General features: G+C 35.3%; 2 protein-coding genes across 8 annotated transcripts; both read left to right on the plus strand.

Moving 5' to 3' along the window:
• Positions 1 to 250: 250 nt before the first annotated feature.
• On the plus strand, positions 251 to 11,914 carry LOC107850840 (mitochondrial proton/calcium exchanger protein). 3 transcript variants are annotated; one of them, XR_007048131.1, is made up of 16 exons: positions 251 to 450; positions 1,874 to 2,533; positions 2,616 to 2,928; positions 4,386 to 4,532; positions 4,683 to 4,771; positions 4,885 to 4,977; positions 5,857 to 5,983; positions 6,406 to 6,470; positions 6,551 to 6,725; positions 7,077 to 7,262; positions 7,342 to 7,389; positions 8,611 to 8,760; positions 8,899 to 8,981; positions 9,713 to 9,828; positions 11,086 to 11,290; positions 11,597 to 11,914. XR_007048131.1 is itself a non-coding variant. In XM_016695625.2 (15 exons), the coding sequence occupies exons 2-15, from the start codon at positions 1,944 to 1,946 to the stop codon at positions 11,181 to 11,183; spliced, it is 2,280 nt and encodes a 759-aa protein (XP_016551111.2). In that variant the 5' UTR covers positions 251 to 450; positions 1,874 to 1,943; the 3' UTR covers positions 11,184 to 11,527. The 3 variants fall into 3 exon arrangements, 2 of the variants coding, with proteins under 2 accessions (XP_016551111.2, XP_047256654.1); XM_016695625.2 differs by lacking the exon at positions 11,597 to 11,914 and having other exon boundaries at positions 11,086 to 11,527; XM_047400698.1 differs by lacking the exon at positions 11,597 to 11,914 and having other exon boundaries at positions 290 to 450; positions 1,039 to 2,533; positions 11,086 to 11,527.
• Positions 11,915 to 12,612: 698 nt separating this feature from the next.
• LOC107851432 (pentatricopeptide repeat-containing protein At4g01570) lies at positions 12,613 to 17,109 on the plus strand. Of its 5 annotated transcripts, none has more exons than XM_016696439.2 (3): positions 12,613 to 15,318; positions 15,811 to 15,916; positions 16,493 to 17,109. In XM_016696439.2, exon 1 carries the CDS (start codon positions 12,836 to 12,838, stop codon positions 15,275 to 15,277), a length of 2,442 nt encoding a protein of 813 aa, XP_016551925.2. In that variant the 5' UTR covers positions 12,613 to 12,835; the 3' UTR covers positions 15,278 to 15,318; positions 15,811 to 15,916; positions 16,493 to 17,109. The 5 variants fall into 5 exon arrangements, with proteins under 5 accessions (XP_016551925.2, XP_016551924.2, XP_016551926.2 ...); XM_016696438.2 differs by having other exon boundaries at positions 16,529 to 17,109; XM_016696440.2 differs by having other exon boundaries at positions 15,814 to 15,916; positions 16,529 to 17,109.
• The last annotated feature ends 941 nt before the right edge of the window (positions 17,110 to 18,050 follow it).

Here is an 18,050-nt window from a genome sequence, read left to right on the forward strand (position 1 = left end):
AAAAAAAAAAACTATTGCTACATTTCGTAAAATACATAATATCACTAGATTTCATTATTAAGGATGAAACTATCGCTATTTACGAAATTCATTGCTTCACCGAGCACGAAGCTTTTGGAAAAAAATAACATAAATATACACCTTAACTTATCAATACTCCGTGACGGCCAAAAGCCCAATCGATTCCCACAACGGCCCAATTAAGAAAGCCCAAATACAAAAATCACGACCGGCTCTCATTTAGTGACTTTTTTCTCATTTCTCGGGAATATATACTTGCTCAATACTCCATTATACACTTCCTCTGCAGCACTATATAAATTGATTACCGCGAAGACTCTCCCAAAAAATTTTCTGTAAATTTCTACGCACCAAAAGATTATTTGACTGAGCGATTCATTTTCGTTCTTCTGGAATATTCAAAAATACGAAGCTTTTCGATCTTCTCAGGTCAGTGAGCTAATTCAATGGCGTATTTTTCAGTTTTTTGTTTATTTTTTGTACTATTTTTATGATCTTTTTCTCGTTTTTAGCTTACATTGACCATGTTATTGTGTTTTTTCTTAACTCGAGGCATTGTATAGTGATTTGGATGAAGTTTTTTGGTATTGTTTTGTGTTTTTTTTTCGTCTTTTAGCTTACATTGACTTTGTTCTCATCTGAAATGCGTTCATTGAGTATGATACTGTATTTTTGCTTAACTTGAGGCATTGTGAAATGCTTTGGATTTTTTGGATGAAGTTTTTGTTTGATTTTAATTCTATTTTTGTGGTTTCTCTCTCTCGTGTTTTCTGTTGATTTTATATGATTTTGTGGTCTTTTTCTTGTAATTTTAGCTTACATTGAGCATGTTATTGTGTTTTTTCTTAACTTGAGGCATTGCGAAGTGATTTGGATGAAGTTTTTGCTTGATTTTAATTCTATTTTGTGTTTTTTCTCTCTCGTGTTTTAGCGTAGAAACTTTTTCTTTTTTGAATAACTGTTCTTGTTTGAAATGCTTACATTGTGTATGATATTTTGTTTTTGCTTAACTTGAAGCATTTGCGAAGTGATTTCGATTTTTGGATGAAGTTTTTGCTTGCCTCTATGAAGTATGAACCATGTAGTTGTGGATGATAAACAAATAGTTGCGATAGACGATATGTGCGATTTGGTGCAAAAGTGTGTGACGAGCTGGTTGTAGAAACTGATTTTTTGGGATAATGAGGAAGCAGTATTGATAATGGAAATGTAAAATGTTTAGGTTGTAGTAAGTTTTGTAGATTGGGAAGAGTGTTGTAACATTGTGAAAGTCTCCGTAGCTTCGGAAGGACTAGTGTGGTTATGTGATTCAGCGGGGGATTAGGTGGAACACTGTGTGACTAGTTGGTTGTAGAAACTGATTTTGTGGGATCACGAGGAAGAAGCATTGATAATGGAAATGTAGAATGTTTCGCTTGTTGTAATTTTGGTAGATTGGGATGAGTGTTATAACATTGTGAAGGTTTCTGTAGCTGTGGAAGAAGGACTAGCGTGGATATGTGATTTAACGAGCAACAGATTTGGCATTTTTGTTTGAGACGTGGATTTTGACTTCCCTTTTTTGGGAGAGGCAAAGGGGAAAATGGAGATTGTTTATTCAAAAAGAATGTAATTATTGTTTATTATCTGAATTTAGTGCATTCATGCTGCAGCTGGTCCAGCTTTATTGTTTTGCAATTAGTAATTTTAAATTTTACTAGTGAAAGTTGAAATATTGGAAAGGGGATGTGAAGTTTAGGGAAGTTACTAATGACCGTGATGCAAAAATATTCTGTTAAGTGAAATGCTTATATGATTCCATGAATTTAGTGTAATATGATTTTTTATTTGGTATATTCGTTCTATTGGTCAGGCTGACATTAGGCAAAAATTTCTGGGATATGTTATATGAGTTGTTTGCAAAGTAGAAGAACGTTTTGCTAATGGCTTCAAGAGCAATATTGAGAAGGAAGAGGAACCTCTTCGATTCTAATACAAAACCGCATATCTTCATTCGAGTTTTTTCGAGCTATGAGAACTGGGGATCATCTAAGGCTTCTAATTCTTGGGATTGGTGCTCTACAGTAACTCATCAACCTCAGAATGCAGATAACAGAAATGAAGGAAGTTCAAATCCATCAGCCAAAGATGAGTTACTAAAAGTATGGGGAAAACGTGTCCTACTCAACTCCTCTAATATTCCAGCCTTGGGTCTGAGAGTAGGAAGATGTGGGACTACTACTTTGGGGGCCAGGTGGATTACAAGCCAACAACGATATTCAACAGCTGCAGCAGGTCAACCTGATTTTGGTAAAGGAAATGATAAGGATGCAGAACCAGCGGTTAAACAGAAGAAAGAAGCTTCACCAGAAGAATGTGATGAAGCAGTTGAGGATTTAACCATGGCCAAAGCCAAAGCCAAAGCCAAACAGCTGCAAGATTCACAGAACAGTTTTAAACCTATACTAAAGAAATTTTGGGCTGTGCTATTAGGGATTGGTCCTGCTTTGAGAGCTGTTGCTTCAATGAGCAGGTTGAAATTATACTTTGTTCCTGTATAACAGATAGGTAGTGTTCTATACCTTTTTCTTAAGTTACTTTTTCACTTATTCCAGGGCAGACTGGGCAAAGAAGATGCGGCACTGGAAGGATGAATTTAAGTCAACAATGCAACACTATTGGTTGGGTACCAAACTGCTCTGGGCTGATGTTAGGATATGTTCCAGGCTCTTGTTGAAGACAGCTAAAGGGAAGAGTCTTTCCAGGAGGGAAAGACAACAACTAACGCGGACGACAGCTGATATATTTAGGCTGGTTCCTGTAGCAGTGTTTATCATTGTTCCATTTATGGAGTTGTTGTTGCCGGTATTCTTGACACTGTTTCCCAACATGCTGCCGTCAACCTTCCAAGATAAGATGAAAGAAGAGGCAAGAATTATGCCGATTGTTCCAGCAGCTATTTTCTTTTGTGCTAAACTCTATTGGTGCTTCATTCCTCTTTTTATCTTTGACGCCAGAATTTGTGACAAATTCCTTGTGCATGCAAAATTATAAGTAACATAAAATTTCAATGTAGTAAAACTATGAAATATTTTTTTCTTTGAGATAGGAAGATATTGATTTGCTTTCTCTTTCCTATTACCTTCAAAGAAAAATACCCTCTGTTATGGTTTGACTTTTTCCTTGGTTGGTCATCTGTGCGCATGATTAGCGTTTCCTTTTAATGATAAACTCCTTTAGTCACTTAACTTGAAGGATCTTCGTGAGGCAAGGATACGCTTCAAAAAAACTTTTACCCAGCTCTCCCCTTTAAGTAGTGTAGATATTCCAGTGTGTGTGAGCTCTTTATCTCTGTGGAAGATTTAAGGATTGAAACATATGGAATCCTTTACATCATGAGTTAAGCATGTTGCAGTTTGTCAAGATTGCTATCCTTGACAAATTCTGTTGTAAGAGGTATAGGCTTCTTATAATCCAAATCTCTTGGATGTAAAAGTTCTCAAGATAATATGAGTCCTTTGATATAGTAGTGGAAGAAAAGGATTTGCGTTAAAGTTCAGGAAAAACATTTTATCCTCTTTAGCTCTTTAGCATATGGATTGGTGTAGGGGGCAAAGTTTTTCATTTGGTTATTGTCGAATTTAATCTAGGGTGCTTGATATAGTCAAATCTGCTGCAGGTTGTATTATACCTTAGACTATCATATATTTTCTTTTGTATAGTTATTGGGCATTACTGATCTCCTTATCTTCAGGTAAATGCTCTGAAAGGAAACATAATAGGCTAAGTTATGTTTCAGTTATGGCATTATGATTCGACTGTTGTAGAGGTTGTCTTGACTTCACATTCATTTAATTTAATTTAATGATCCATATCCCCAGCCCCACCCCACCCCTCAAAAATCCTCAGCTGCATTCAGGATTTAATAATTTAATGCAAATATCCGAAGTTTATCCCCCTAAGCCCCAACATTAATTTCACACATTGACGGTCGTGGTAGTTGTTGCCTTGTTGTATTATTCGCCTTGCAAGTTGAAGGATATGAGCATTATCTTGAAAGTTGAGGAACATCCTCTATGATGCCGTGATTTCTATTTAGTTAGCCTCTTTTTGATTGACTTGTACATACATGTCTGCCATGAAAGTGTGTAACAGGGAAAATCCAGTTAGTAGGTGTTTGGACATTATTTGGTTGAAGTTGAAAAAATGTGCCATGTTGAAGTTAAAAATATGCTGAAGTACAAAAAGAGTGCTTGAAAGTTGTTTTGTGTCTTCAACTTGCAATGAGTGCCTCTTGTTGGGTGGATGTGATTTTGTAAGCTTTTTATTTCCATTAAACTCTGAGAATGCATATCCTTAATAGTGTTTCTATTGCTCAAATCTAGGAGGCTCTGAAAAGGAAGCTTAATGCTAGGATTGAATATGCGAAGTTTTTACAAGAAACAGTCAAAGAGATGGCAAAGGAAGTTAAAAACTCGCGAAGCGGAGAATTAAAGAATACAGCTGAGGATCTCGATGAATTCATGAATAAGGTAAATATTAATTTGTCACTTCTTTTTTGGATTTTTTCTTTCATATGTATTTTCTGCAATTGTCAAATCTTTGAATAATTAAACCAAAGCGCTCTCTTTCCCCTCCTTTTCTTATCTAACTATTATAAATGTCATATGACAATTGACTAGGTCAGAAGGGGTGCTCGTGTATCTAATGAGGAAATTTTGGGATTTGCCAAGCTTTTCAATGATGAGCTCACTCTGGATAATATCAGCAGGTTTCTGCCTATTTACACTTTCTTGGTTTTACTCTTACTAATGGTGATGTTCTTGCATATATTGCTGGTGGTTAAAATATTGTAGTGCATTGATGAGTATTCATTAAATGCAGACCAAGGTTGGTGAATATGTGCAAATATATGGGTATCAACCCCTTTGGAACAGATGCATATTTGCGGTTCATGCTTCGAAAGAGGCTCCAAAAGTAAGTATCATTATTTCATTTTGAGTTAACTTGCGCCTAATAGTTTATATATCCTTTTCCCTCCAGGTTATGTTCTTTTTCCTCCTCCTTCAACAAATAGTTTGGCGGCTGATCTCTGTTTTCCTTTTTACGTTTCAATAACTCAAGCCTAAATAGTTCATCTATCTTTTCTTCCCTCAATTGTGCTTTTTCTCCTTTAAAATAAACTGGTCTAACTATGGGTTTTCATTTTGAATTAACTTGTGTCTAATCTTTTCTCTCCAAATTGTTTTTTTTTTTTTACTTCTTCAAGAAATATTTAGTCAGCTGTCGCTTTTTTCCTAAATAGTTCATTTTTCTTTTTCTTCTTCTTCGTTATGCTTTTTTGTTTCTTAGAAATAAACTGATCTTTACTATTATGGTCAGTTTGTCCAAAAACTGATTTTCGTTCTTATGGTCATTTCATATAAGATAGCTTTCATGTGTTACAAAGTTCTGTTAAGAGAATAGAGTCCCTATATTTCCAGCTAACAACAATCCCAGGCCAGATTAGGAGTTCAGGTGTTCTCCTGTCTGTTTGACTTTTTCTTGGGGAAGTGCTGGGTTGGTTGGTAACCAGGGAATCAGTATAAAAAGTCCCAAGGAGGACAGAAGTCTAAAAAATACAGTCCGTAGTCAGAACAATCTATCAATATATTGCAATACGTGTGATATGCAGGCTATTTGCATCCTCTCACCATAAAAGCTTAAGTTTTTGTTGCTTTCTTTATGCTGATTTCCACTTGATCTTTGTGGTTACATCTTCATTTTGGAGATAAGTTAATATTTTTGTAATGAATGTGTTGGAGAAGCAGAATTACTACCCCCCCCCTTTTAACAAAATTTTGCTTCTTTTGGCAGGATCAAGAATGATGACAAGATGATTCAAGCAGAGGGTGTAGAGTCCCTTTCGGAGGATGAGCTCCGTCAAGCTTGTCGAGAACGAGGCTTACTTGGATTACTCTCAGTAGAAGAAATGCGGCAGCAGGTATGCTTTGATCTTTTGTTAGTCTTGCGTAAATTGTTTACTCTGTCAAATAACTTCCATTTGAGCTAATAGCTTTTGCTTGAATCAAAAAATAAAAAAGGCCTAAAGCAGTGGACAACAAATTCACTGTTGCTTCTGTTTCACTCTTTTTTCTATTGTAGAAAAAATACGTAGAACAGTCTAAAAATCATCAGGATGCAAATAGACATGAAGTAGTTGAACAAAATGAAAGACATGGGCAAACACAAGCTAGTATATATTGTAATGTAGTTACAACAGTTTGGACGCACAACACACTGCAGTTCGTTCTCATTCTCCAGTACTGACATATTCAAATCCTGCTTGAGAACTTGAATATATTGGCTTCATTATGAAATTGCAAAAGACTTATCTTGGAGTCTTGCTTGTTAATATCTTTGCAGTTGCGAGATTGGCTGGACTTATCGCTCAACCATTCAGTGCCATCTTCTTTGTTAATCCTTTCTAGGTAATTCTATCCCCGTTTCCAGGACCTAGTGATTTGGACTATCAACTGAGCACGTGACTGTGCTGTTTTTCTGTCTGCAGAGCCTTTACAGTGTCAGGCAAAGTAAAACCAGAGGAAGCTGTTCAAGCTACACTTTCATCACTGCCAGATGAGGTGGTGGACACTGTTCAAGTTACATCTATGCCATCTGAAGATTCTCTTGCTGAAAAGAAGAGGAAGCTAGAGTTCTTAGAAATGGAGGAAGAGCTCATCAAGGTGAAATCTTGCTTCTTCGATTGTGCTGGCTGTTAATCTAAAAATGAAGAAGTGGCAAAGACAAATTAATGGGAATACGCTTTTGCAAAAGAATGATATAGTGAACTAAACACTGCTTCTTGTCCCTCTGTCCTTTTACTCTTCTTTTTGAACTTTATGGGTCATGAAGCCTCATTATTAATTTAAACTATTTGGAAGAATTTAAATTGTTCAAGTTTAGAATATTGTTTCCAGTGAATGATATAATGAACTAAACACTGCTTGTATGTGTGTGCTTTTCCTATTATTGATTAAGTTATTTACCTTATCAAAAAGTGTGTGGAATACTATTTCTAAAGTCGTCGCTTTTAGGAGGAGGAAGAGGAAGAAGAAGAAGAGCAGGCTAAGATGAAAGATAAGCAAAAGGATGTAGCTTTGGAAGAGATGACTCTTGCAACAGCTAAAGAAGAAGAAGAACTAAAGAAAACCAAAACTTTGGATCAACAAGAGCAGCTTTGTGAGCTTAGTCGTGCAATTGCTGTTTTATCATCGGCTTCTGTAAGTACTTGGCTGGAGCTTTTCTTTTGTACATTGGATCTTTGCTGATCGTGGCCTGCTTTGTTTCTTATTCTTTCAGTCTGTAAGCCTGGAGCGTCAGGAGTTCTTGAGACTTGTCAAAAAAGAGGTAACATATCATTGCTTGAACTACCATTGTGAAATATTTTGACATGCCTGATAAGGAATTTAAGCAAAAAGGAACTTTCTTCCTAGATCTCACGCTAGATCTGTTATTGTAGTTCTTTCTTTTCTGTTTGTTGATTTTCTTGAATAAACTAAACTGGAAAACTTGCTTTCCGAAGTCAGGTTATTGTGTTTATCATTATTTAAACATGTGAATGTCTTTCCATTACTTGTCTTTCCGGTTGGAATGGGTTGTTGCAATGTCTACTAGTTCAAGATTGCTTAAGACTTTGGATCAATTTCCTTTCGAGAACTTAAATCACAATTAGCTTATGGTAGCTGTGGGTCTGATTGGAATGGTATGAATTTTCTCCTGATTTCCAATAGCTCTGTGATTCTGATGAAGTTTTGGGAATGTTCATCACTGGGATTTAAAATTGTTCCTCTGATATCTGATACCACGTACTTTATTATCTTATGTTTGTTTCAATATGTCGTAGTTGTTATATATTTGCTGTTGTTGATCTTTAAGATTATATTGAACATTTTGTTAAGAGCTCTTGTAATAATATCTGTTAGTCATCGCATTATGTGAGGTTTAATTACTACCTTTTGAGGTTATTATGTAGCACTATCGGTGATGGTGCAATCTAAATTTACTGCCTCTTGTTATTTTGATCTTTCGGCATCAGCCATTTGATTATGTGTCTATATTGATTTTCGTTTTTCTTTTTCCAATAATTAAAATGTACCTTGTGTATGGGGAGCTATCTGTTCTAGGATTCTAACTGGGGCAGGTCATAGATTACCAAACTTTAAAAAGAGTAGCAGGCATTAGACAGGTTTTGGACAATGGAATCTAATTGGGTATGTGTTCAAAAGAGTAGCAGGCATTAGACAGGTTTTGGACAATGGAATCTAATTGGGTATGTGTTTGGGTAGTCAACCAGCTTGCTTGCTGTTCTTTTAGGTCTGCTGCAGTATTTGATCAAATTCCTATTATTCAAAGATAAATGTAGTACCACGGTAAAGAGGATGGAGGATGGTTGTGAAACTTTAAACTTTCATATGTTACACTTCAGTCACCTTGTCCTCTTGCAATCATTTTCGTGGTTGTTTTTCTACTGTGGTTAGAGATTGTTTACAGCATTGGGTGTACATATGCTGATACAATGAAAATGCTACACATTCGATATTGAAGCTGTTTTTTTATTGATAATTGCAGATAGAGTTGTACAATAGCATGGTGGATAAAGGGGGCCCTGAAGGTGAAGAAGAAGCCCGAAAGGCATATAAAGCAGCTAGGGAGGAGGACAGTGACCACACTAAGGAAAGGACTGTAGATGATAAAGTTTCTGCAGCACTTATTAATAGGGTAAAGCTGATTATCCTTAGGAATATTTAGCTATGGGCTTTTAAATTTCATACCAATTCTTGATTTCCTTTTTGCATTACAGTTTCAAGATTCTATGCATGAACATTCATATTACCTCCTGGTTTTACCATTCAACAGGTTGATGAAATGCTCCAAAAACTTGAAAAGGAAATCGATGACGTGGATGCCAAGATTGGTGATCGTTGGCGGTTACTGGACAGGTATGTTTTGGGAAACTAGTAATATGGACTACAAATTGCAGTCAAGGTACTATCCAAAAATCTACAAAGAGGCAGTTTTGCGTAATCGGAAAACAATCTCTATATTTCACCCTAGTTTAATGACTGCTACTGCAACTGCTCAAAGTAAAAGGGATAATAACGAGTTTGCAAGTGAACATTGATGTTTTATATTTCCAATATATACTTGTTCTACCCAGCTTGTTCATTTGAAATAATTTCAGTATCATCACCTGTATCAATTTATAATTGTTCTCATCTACATGTTCTAAATCATGCGGAAATTTTGGGGTTGGAGGAGTTCTGTCCATTAGCTACTGATGGTTGTTCTGGTACACAAGCCTGTTGCTATTTATTCTCTAATGGATAATGTAGTATGTGCCATGTGGAGTATCTTATGTTCCGCAAAATCATGGAATGAGATGCAAATCTCAGATGAGTAAATCCGGTGGATGTCAATGCATCTGTGCATCCTGATCTTTGGTTAATGCAAATACCAAAATCCTTCTTTTTTTGTGGAAAACCCAACTTCTTTTTATTTCATAAATGTATTGCTTATTTTATCTTGCTGAACTATCAATCGTTCAAAAAAGAAAAAAATCCTCCATGGAGAAATCTTGTTTATTGTTTCGTCTATATTACTTTCTGCTGCTTTTTGTTTCCACTGGAAGCAATATTGGACGATGAAGCAACTGTTTTGCTTCTTGCGGCAGGGATTATGATGGAAAAGTCACTCCAGAGGAGGTGGCATCTGCTGCTTCATACCTCAAGGATACATTGGCAAAGGAGGGCATTCAGGAGCTCATAACCAACCTTTCCAAGGACAGAGGTTAGACATGAATAGTTTGATAATTCTTATTTTTATCTGTTATAACTGGTGTATTTTCCAACTTTCCAACTGTAAAAAAACACGGTAATGATTATACCTCCCAATATCTACTTTATTTTTTAGGACCTGGGGGGAATAAAAGAGATATAACCTAGCATAAGAAATTAAGATTTGGATTGACATTTTGAAGTTGGTGATTGCTTGATGAAGCATAAGAGATATCACTTATTAAAGTATCCACATAGTTTCCCAGTAAACACCAAACGGCCCAATCTTTCAGCTTTTGTCTTAATCTCATGCATATATGTTTTAAAATGGAAGGAGTCTGATGGTAGAATCATTTATTATTTACATTCAAAATAGTAGTACTTTTATTACAAAGAGATTGATGCAACTTACTTTATCCAAAAAAAGAAAAGATTGATGTAACGTAGTTATGTAGTAGGATCATGTAGTCTTATCTTTTTCTATGATTCGATTTGTTGTAGGTACATGTTTCTATCATGCTTTGATTACTACTGTTATAGAAGGATTATACGTTTAAAAAACTGAAGAATGTACATGTGAAATTTTATTTCCTACAACATAGCAGCATTATCATACAGATCAAAAGGAAGATCTGCACGTTAGTTGGGACTAGATTGGAACAATAGATCACTCAATTAATTAACTATATACATACACAAAATCATTGCTAGCTTTCGCATTTTCTTTTCAAAAAGAAAACAAAAAGGAGGTAAAGTTGGATCATGTTGAGTGACTTGGGTTTTGACTCAATATACAACCCATCTTGACCAACCCATGTAAAACCAAAATTATAGGAGACTTTAAATGGCAGTTCAATTCAAGAGAAGGGTATTCTCTGGTTTGTTTCAGACTGCCAAGTTTAGTTTCTTGGCTTCGACGAAGTAGCACCATTATTTTGTGTTCTATGAATTCCAATTATACACAAGAAGCTTCAACTATATTCGGAGATCAAAGAGTTAATTCGAGTTCCCTATTGTAGTGGTCGTAAATTGAGATATTAATCAAGTGTCGATTAGATCTGGGAAGTATGAGAGCTTGGTTTGAATCTAAAACTGTGTTATTTTAGAAATGTCAAATGTCCCAACATAGAAGATGTTGCACATAAATTGGGACAGAGGACCTTATTTTATTTATTTATCTGTTTTCTGATTTATCATTCGTATATTAACTTTCTGCAGTGGGTGTATGTGGTCCTTACTAGTATCTTTTTCGTGTTTCTTGTTTTAACAGAAGGAAAAATCCTCGTCCAAGATCTGGTGAAGCTAGCCAGTGAAATAGATGAGGCTGAAGAGGAGGAAACTACAGAAGAGGAAAAAGCTCAAAAGTAAAACCCATACAGCGAATAAGCCGATAATTTTGATCCATTTACTGCTAGTCTCCAACCTTTCACTTTATACCACCCAAACACGATATGCTTGGTATTTCATCATGCCAGGTATCAACTTAGGTCCCCTTATGTGGGTGATTATAGTTGGATATTTGTGCGATTGATAAAAACGCTTTCAGATTCAATTTTGCAATAGCTGAAATGTGCATGTATATGGCTGTGTCACCATTTGAATATCTGTTTCCACCCTGCCCCCTCCCTCTTAGCTTTATATTGTATCTCTACGGTGGAGAACATAGCGGTATGCTTATTAAAGGAGTAATTTGAACAATATGTTTTGATCTAGTTTTGGGTGAAGTGTTCGAGTGTTGGAAGAGTTGTTATTTAAAAATAGTTTTTTGACTGTTTCTGCAGGAACTCTACATGTTTATCATGAGTTGGTCTCGAATGGTATTTGATTCATAAAGAATGATTCTTTTGAAGTTATACATCCTCTCTAAAAAGAAAAGGATTCTTTTGAAGTTATACATCCTCTCTAAAAAGAAACGGCACGCAGAGAGGCTCTAATTGCATTCTTTCCTTCCTCTTCTGGAAAACACACTTTGAGCATGCTGACAGTATGATTGATGCTTATATCTCTCATTTATAGTGATGTTGCTACGGTTCAAGTGTATTCACCTCATCCCATGAGAATTAATTTGTCTATCAAATAACATATTAAGTCTTTTGCTATATCACATTTTCTCTTGCAAGTGAAAAAACTTCCTAACAAATATTATTCGAGTGCGTGTATTGAGTCACAAGGATAATATGTATGCGCATAATACAAAATGTAGTCGACACAATTTACGATCATAGTTGCATAGGTAGCATAAACTCTTCTGTTAATATCTCCTTACATTTCAACTCAAAACATTTTTGAAAGAATAAAATTTGGTGCAAACAGTATTTCGTAATTCGGCCACTGTTCGTAGTTGTATGTATGGTTATCAATCAATATATGCCCATTAGCTAAGTATTGGTTGATACAGTGTAGTTAAGTCCATTAACAACAGGTCTCACGTTCTGTATTTTGCAATTTAAATTACACAGAAGTTGATAAATATTTTAAGATGCATCTTTTAAAATTATATTATCATGAAAAGAAATGCAATTTTGTAGTAATTTTTCATATAGTTTCTAACATATAAATTTAAAATCTGAAATATTATATTAATCTAGTTTAAATTAGCTCTCAAGATTAGTCAAATTAACTATTGTGAAGCAAGATTTGTAATAAATAAATAAAGTTTCAAAAATGAATTGATTAAGGGTCTATCAAAAAAACAATCTCTACTTCATAAAGTTAGTAACCTCTGAACGTATTCTATAATCTCCGAACCATATACTGTCACTAGTAGAAGCTAAATATTTGAAAAACCACTATTAAAGATTGTTTTTGTCGTCCTTTTTGTGCAACAATTCACCAAACCAATATAGCGAAAGAGACGGTTATCACAGGTCAATGTATTTGCTAAACAATTAAAATGTACCAAAAAACAAATTAAATAGAATAACCAAAAGGGTTAAAAATGTAATTACACCCTTGATTTTCCTCGCCCTCCACACTAGTTCCTCTTTTCTCCCGCCAAATACAGCTCAATTACCATTTCCATGGCTTCAAAAATACAAAAAAATCTTCCAATTTTACCCTTCAGACGCCATTTCTCCGTCGCCAGAACCTCACCGTCGCCGGCAACTAAAATCGGAAACTTACTCCTCATAGCTTCAATTACAAAATCCCTCTCAAAACCCGGCGGTATTCATAACCTAGAACATTACACAAATACCCTTCCCTTAACCGAAACCCTAGTCCTCCAAATCCTCCGCCGCAACAATTTACCCGCCGCCACAAAACTCTCCTTCTTCAAATGGTGTTCATACAATCCAAAATTCAAACACACCGCGAAAACTTACAGTGAAATGCTCAGATTCATGTGTTATTCTCACCATTATCGTAAAGAAAACAACGGTGATATTTTTATGCTGTTGAATTCCATGAAGAATGATGAAATTGTTATTGATTCCGATACATTTAAGTTGTTGCTTGATTCGTTTACTCGTAATGGCGATTTTGATTCGGCTCTTGAGATTTTAGAATTTGTTGAAAGTGATAATTCGAGTTTTTGTTTAAATCCTGATGTGTATAATTCTGTGCTTATTGCTCTCGTTCAGAAGAATCAAGTTGATATAGCTTTGTCGATTTTTGTTAAATTGTTGGAAACTAATAGTGTTGGAGTTAGTAGTAGCGTTGCTTGTAATGTGTTGCTAGTTGGACTGAGGAAGGGGAATATGAGAGCGGAGTTTAATCGTGTTTTTGATAAGCTTAGAGAGGGAGAGAATAAGAATGTGTTTCCATTTGATAGATGGGGGTATAATATATGCATTCATACGTTTGGGTGTTGGGGGGATTTGTCTAAATCGTTGAGTCTTTTTAAGGAAATGAAGGGAAGGGGGAGTTGGTTTAGTCCGGATTTGTGTACTTATAATAGTTTGATTCATGTGCTTTTCTTGCTCGGGAAGGTTGAGGATGGTCTTGTTGTGTGGGAGGAATTAAAAGGGTCTTCGGGGTTGGAACCTGATGGTTATACTTATCGAATTGTTATACAATGTTGTTGTAAGGCGTATAGGATTAATGATGCGATAAAAGTGTTTAGTGAAATGCAGTACAATGGTATACGTCCGGATACTATTGTTTATAACTCCCTTTTAGATGGATTGTTCAAGGCAAGAAAGTTGACGGATGCATGTAATTTATTCCAGAAAATGATTGACGATGATGGTGTCCGAGCTAGTTGTTGGACGTATAATATTCTTATTGATGGCTTATTCAAGAATGGGAGGGATTTGGCTGCTTATACTCTATTTTGTGATTTGAAGAAGAAAAATAATAATTTTGTTGATGGGGTTACGTATAGCATTGTCATTTTGAATCTCTGTCGGGAAGATAGGCTTGAAGAAGGACTGAAGTTGGTGGAAGAGATGGAAGCTAGAGGGTTTATGGTTGATTTGGTTACTATAACTTCTCTTTTGATTGCAATCTACAGGGAGGGACACTGGGATTATACGGAGAGGCTTATGAAGCACATCAGGGGTAGCAATTTAGTTCCGATTATTATCAGGTGGAAAGACAGTATGGAGGCTACGATGAAAGCTCCACAAAGCAGAGAAAAGGATTTTACACCCATTTTCCCATCCAATGGGGACTTCGGTGATATTCTAAGCCGAGAAAATTTAACAGACGCTGAGACTGATACTGTTCTTGGGGTGGAGGATGCTGACATACACTATCAGGAAAGTGATCCGTGGTCATCATCGCCATATATGGACATGCTGGCTAATAAACTTAGCTTCCAAAGTAATTCTACAAGAATGTTCTCTCTTACTGCAGGAAAACGAATTGATACTAAAGGTGCAGATTCTTTTGATATGGATATGGTGAATACCTTCTTGTCGATATTTTTGGCCAAAGGAAAGTTGAGCATGGCTTGTAAATTATTTGAAATTTTCACCGACATGGGTGCTGACCCTGTTAGTTATACTTACAATTCTATGCTGAGTTCATTTGTCAAGAAGGGATATTTCAATGAGGCATGGGGCATTTTACAGGAAATGGGCGAGAAGGTTTGCCCCTCCGATGTAGCAACGTACAATGTCATAATCCAAGGCTTGGGAAAGATGGGAAGGGCTGATCTTGCTAGCGCCGTACTAGACAAACTGATGAAGCAGGGAGGTTACCTTGACATTGTAATGTATAACACATTGATTAATGCCCTCGGGAAGGCTGGCAGAATTGAGGAAGTAAATAAGCTTTTCCAGCAGATGAAAGATAGTGGAATAAATCCAGATGTTGTCACTTACAATACACTAATCGAAGTTCATGCCAAGGCAGGTCAGCTTAAGCAATCTTATAAGTTTTTAAGGATAATGCTGGAAGCAGGGTGTGCTCCGAATCACGTCACTGATACAACTTTGGACTTTCTGGAGAAAGAGATTGAAAATCTGAGATACCAAAAGGCATCCATTAAACGCCCAAATGTAGACAACCCTTTATGAGAAACAGCTTTACACTTCGGACTTCAGAGGAGTGAGTTCAGGTATTATGTTCTTCCATATAATAGTGCAATTCAGCATTTGCATATTATTCACGCTTAAAGAGTTGTTCTTCTGGTTTAAAGTGGGCAATCTTTTACGAAGAAGTAATGGGTAATTCATATGGCTGGTATTTTCAGTACAGTTTTTTTTTCATGAATGTAAATGGAGATAGATTTTCAACAAAAAAACAAACCAGGATCTGCATTGATTCAGCGATTCAAACTTCTAGTCTGGAGATTAGAAGTTTGAATTGCTGTTTGCCGAAATAATCTTGTTTTTATTGTTTTATCTGTGGCTTTGCCTAAACAAATTTGTTTCTGATACATATCGACTACTTTTGTTGAAGTTGAGTATGTGAATTCTCATTGGTACAACATCCTGATCTTCTAACACTAGAATATATATATTTCTAAGTTGGATGCAAATTCTGTTAAATGTTCTAATTTAGTTACCTAGGGCTGAATTAACTGACTTTTTGACAAAAATTCTAGAAGCAGCCGGTGTTTTCTCATCTGAACGAAAAAAGGACCCAACAACACAACTCAACTCTTCTCCTCATCAGGGTGTCGCCACTCAGAGTACTGATGAATACAATTTCAGGTAATATTTTCTGTAAAATTTTCCCTAATATTACTCCGATTTTTCATGAATCTATTTCTGTAGTGATGAGTTGTAGTCTTTTCTTCTTTGATTGTTGATATGATGTTGTACTTATAATATGTTTACACTTTCATGGGACCTATCCAAATAATGTATTGATGCTTTCATGGAACCTATCCAAATAATATATTGACGCTTTAATGGAACCTATCCAAAGTGAAATGCCATATAGGGATTTGTTTGAGTGTTTGGCAACATATTTTGGTTGGTTTTGCTAGTACTATTCATGATGTCTGATTTTGCATAGCCAAGTTGGTTAGTTATTTAGACATGTTTTGTAATTGCTATATTGTTAAGCTGTTCCTATTCAACTCACGTATCAGCTGTACGAATGCATGTTTGGCTTAATTGCTACGATCTAAAACAATTTTGTCCTTCCCCTCCCATTAAATTTTTTTGTTGTTTGGATTCTTTAAAACAAGGGATCCCATGCCTTGGTCCTTTCTTGTATTGCTGTCTTATTGGCTGTATTGTCTTATTCCCTTTTCTGGCGTTTTGCTATGTATCACAATTTAGAATCGCGATGTCAACATGTCAATGTGCTTCCCTCAGGACTTGTGAAAGGTGTCTCCCAAATAGCTATTCTTGAACCAGTCGATCCAGATTGCATCTCTATACAGCTGGTGATGAGAGGCCATCTTCTTTCCTTGATAGTTGAGTAAAGGCCTAAGAAGTCTACTAGAGGAGGCAATTACATCTCTAGTTAGCCTTGACAATCTGGCACGAGGGATGGAGACTGACATTCAAAGATGACCTGTGCTAAGTTGAAGCAAAGAGATTGAAAGCTATTTCAAGTATCCTCATCTCTGTTAATAAACAAGATGAGCAAACAGAGACATGATCCCATCAGTTTTGGGGGCTTTTCCTTCAATGAATTGGTTGAAGTGCAATACGGATGGTGCATGTGGAGGAAATCCTGGAAAGAGTTGTTATGGCTTTTTGTAAACGTGGTGCATCGCCTAAAATGGGAGTTGGTGTCTATAATCTCTTTATACTAGCTTTCCCCCCCATAGAATTAGCTGCGTGTAAGCTGACTCAGACACAATGATATATAATCTTTTAGCAAAGTCATGTTCTTAGCCAATGTAAGGGACAGGTTTGACAACATCAAACACTGAGTGAAATTAGACATACAAGGCCTATATTAAGGCTTCAAAACAAATAGATATACAAAAGCCAACAATTATAAATCAATAGAACATAAAGCTTATTTACATGGTAACATCAAAAAACAAAAGGGGAAGAAGCTATATACCTAGAGATGATAACGGCAAACTGGGCAAGAACTGCCGTTATTATCGAACCAAGTAGCAATGCAATCTCCATGAAACACATGCGAGCAAGACAATATGGATGATGTATTATTGTAGAAAGGAAGGATTCTCAATTTATAAGAAATTTTACGTTTAATCTACTTTCTTTCTTTATCAATTCAATTTGTATTTATTTAATTTAATAAATTACCCCTTTTTTTCTTCCACTCCGTTTTTTGTTGTTCCTTTTCAATTCAAATTTGTTCTCTTTCCATTTATATAATTTATTTCTTTTTCTTTGTTACCTTTTTTCTTTCGGACCTTTTAATTCAAATTAATATTTCTTTATTTATTTAATTTAGTAACAAATTATATAAAAGGTAAGATTTGAATTGATTTAGAACTGTTAAATATTATAATTTCTTTCCTAAAATAAGGACTTTACTTAATTTTAAATTCCTAATATTAATAATAATTGGAGTAAATAATAATAATTTGAGAAAAATAGTGAAAAAACAGTTTTGTCTAAATATGCGACTTTTAATAAAGGGCAAAAAGTTCAAATCATTTTTAAGGGTCTTCACACTTTTAATATATTATAAATATAAATATAAATTATAGATATAGATATAGATTATACATATAAATATAGACATAGATTATAGATTATAGATAATAATAATATAATAATTTATTAAAAGTGTAGAGACCTTTAGAAAAATGATTTGAACTTTTTACCCTTCATTAAAAGACTTTTCTTTAAACAAAACGATCTTTTCACTATTTTTTTACTTTATTATTTAGTTATTTTTTATTATATT

This window comes from Capsicum annuum, chromosome 12 (genome assembly GCF_002878395.1).
Source record: "Capsicum annuum cultivar UCD-10X-F1 chromosome 12, UCD10Xv1.1, whole genome shotgun sequence".
Taxonomy (NCBI): Eukaryota; Viridiplantae; Streptophyta; class Magnoliopsida; order Solanales; family Solanaceae; genus Capsicum; species Capsicum annuum.

What these genes read in the sequence shown, in the direction of transcription:
- LOC107851432 (XM_016696439.2), top strand. Translation starts at nt 12,836, where the DNA reads ATGGCTTCAAAAATACAAAAAAATCTTCCAATTTTACCCTTCAGACGC.
- LOC107850840 (XM_016695625.2), top strand. Translation starts at nt 1,944, where the DNA reads ATGGCTTCAAGAGCAATATTGAGAAGGAAGAGGAACCTCTTCGATTCT. An exon ending in CTTCGAAAGAGGCTCCAAAA is followed by an intron (nt 4,978 to 5,856) that starts GTAAGTATCATT and finishes TTCTTTTGGCAG; the next exon opens with GATCAAGAATGATGACAAGA. An exon ending in TGGAGGAAGAGCTCATCAAG is followed by an intron (nt 6,726 to 7,076) that starts GTGAAATCTTGC and finishes CGTCGCTTTTAG; the next exon opens with GAGGAGGAAGAGGAAGAAGA.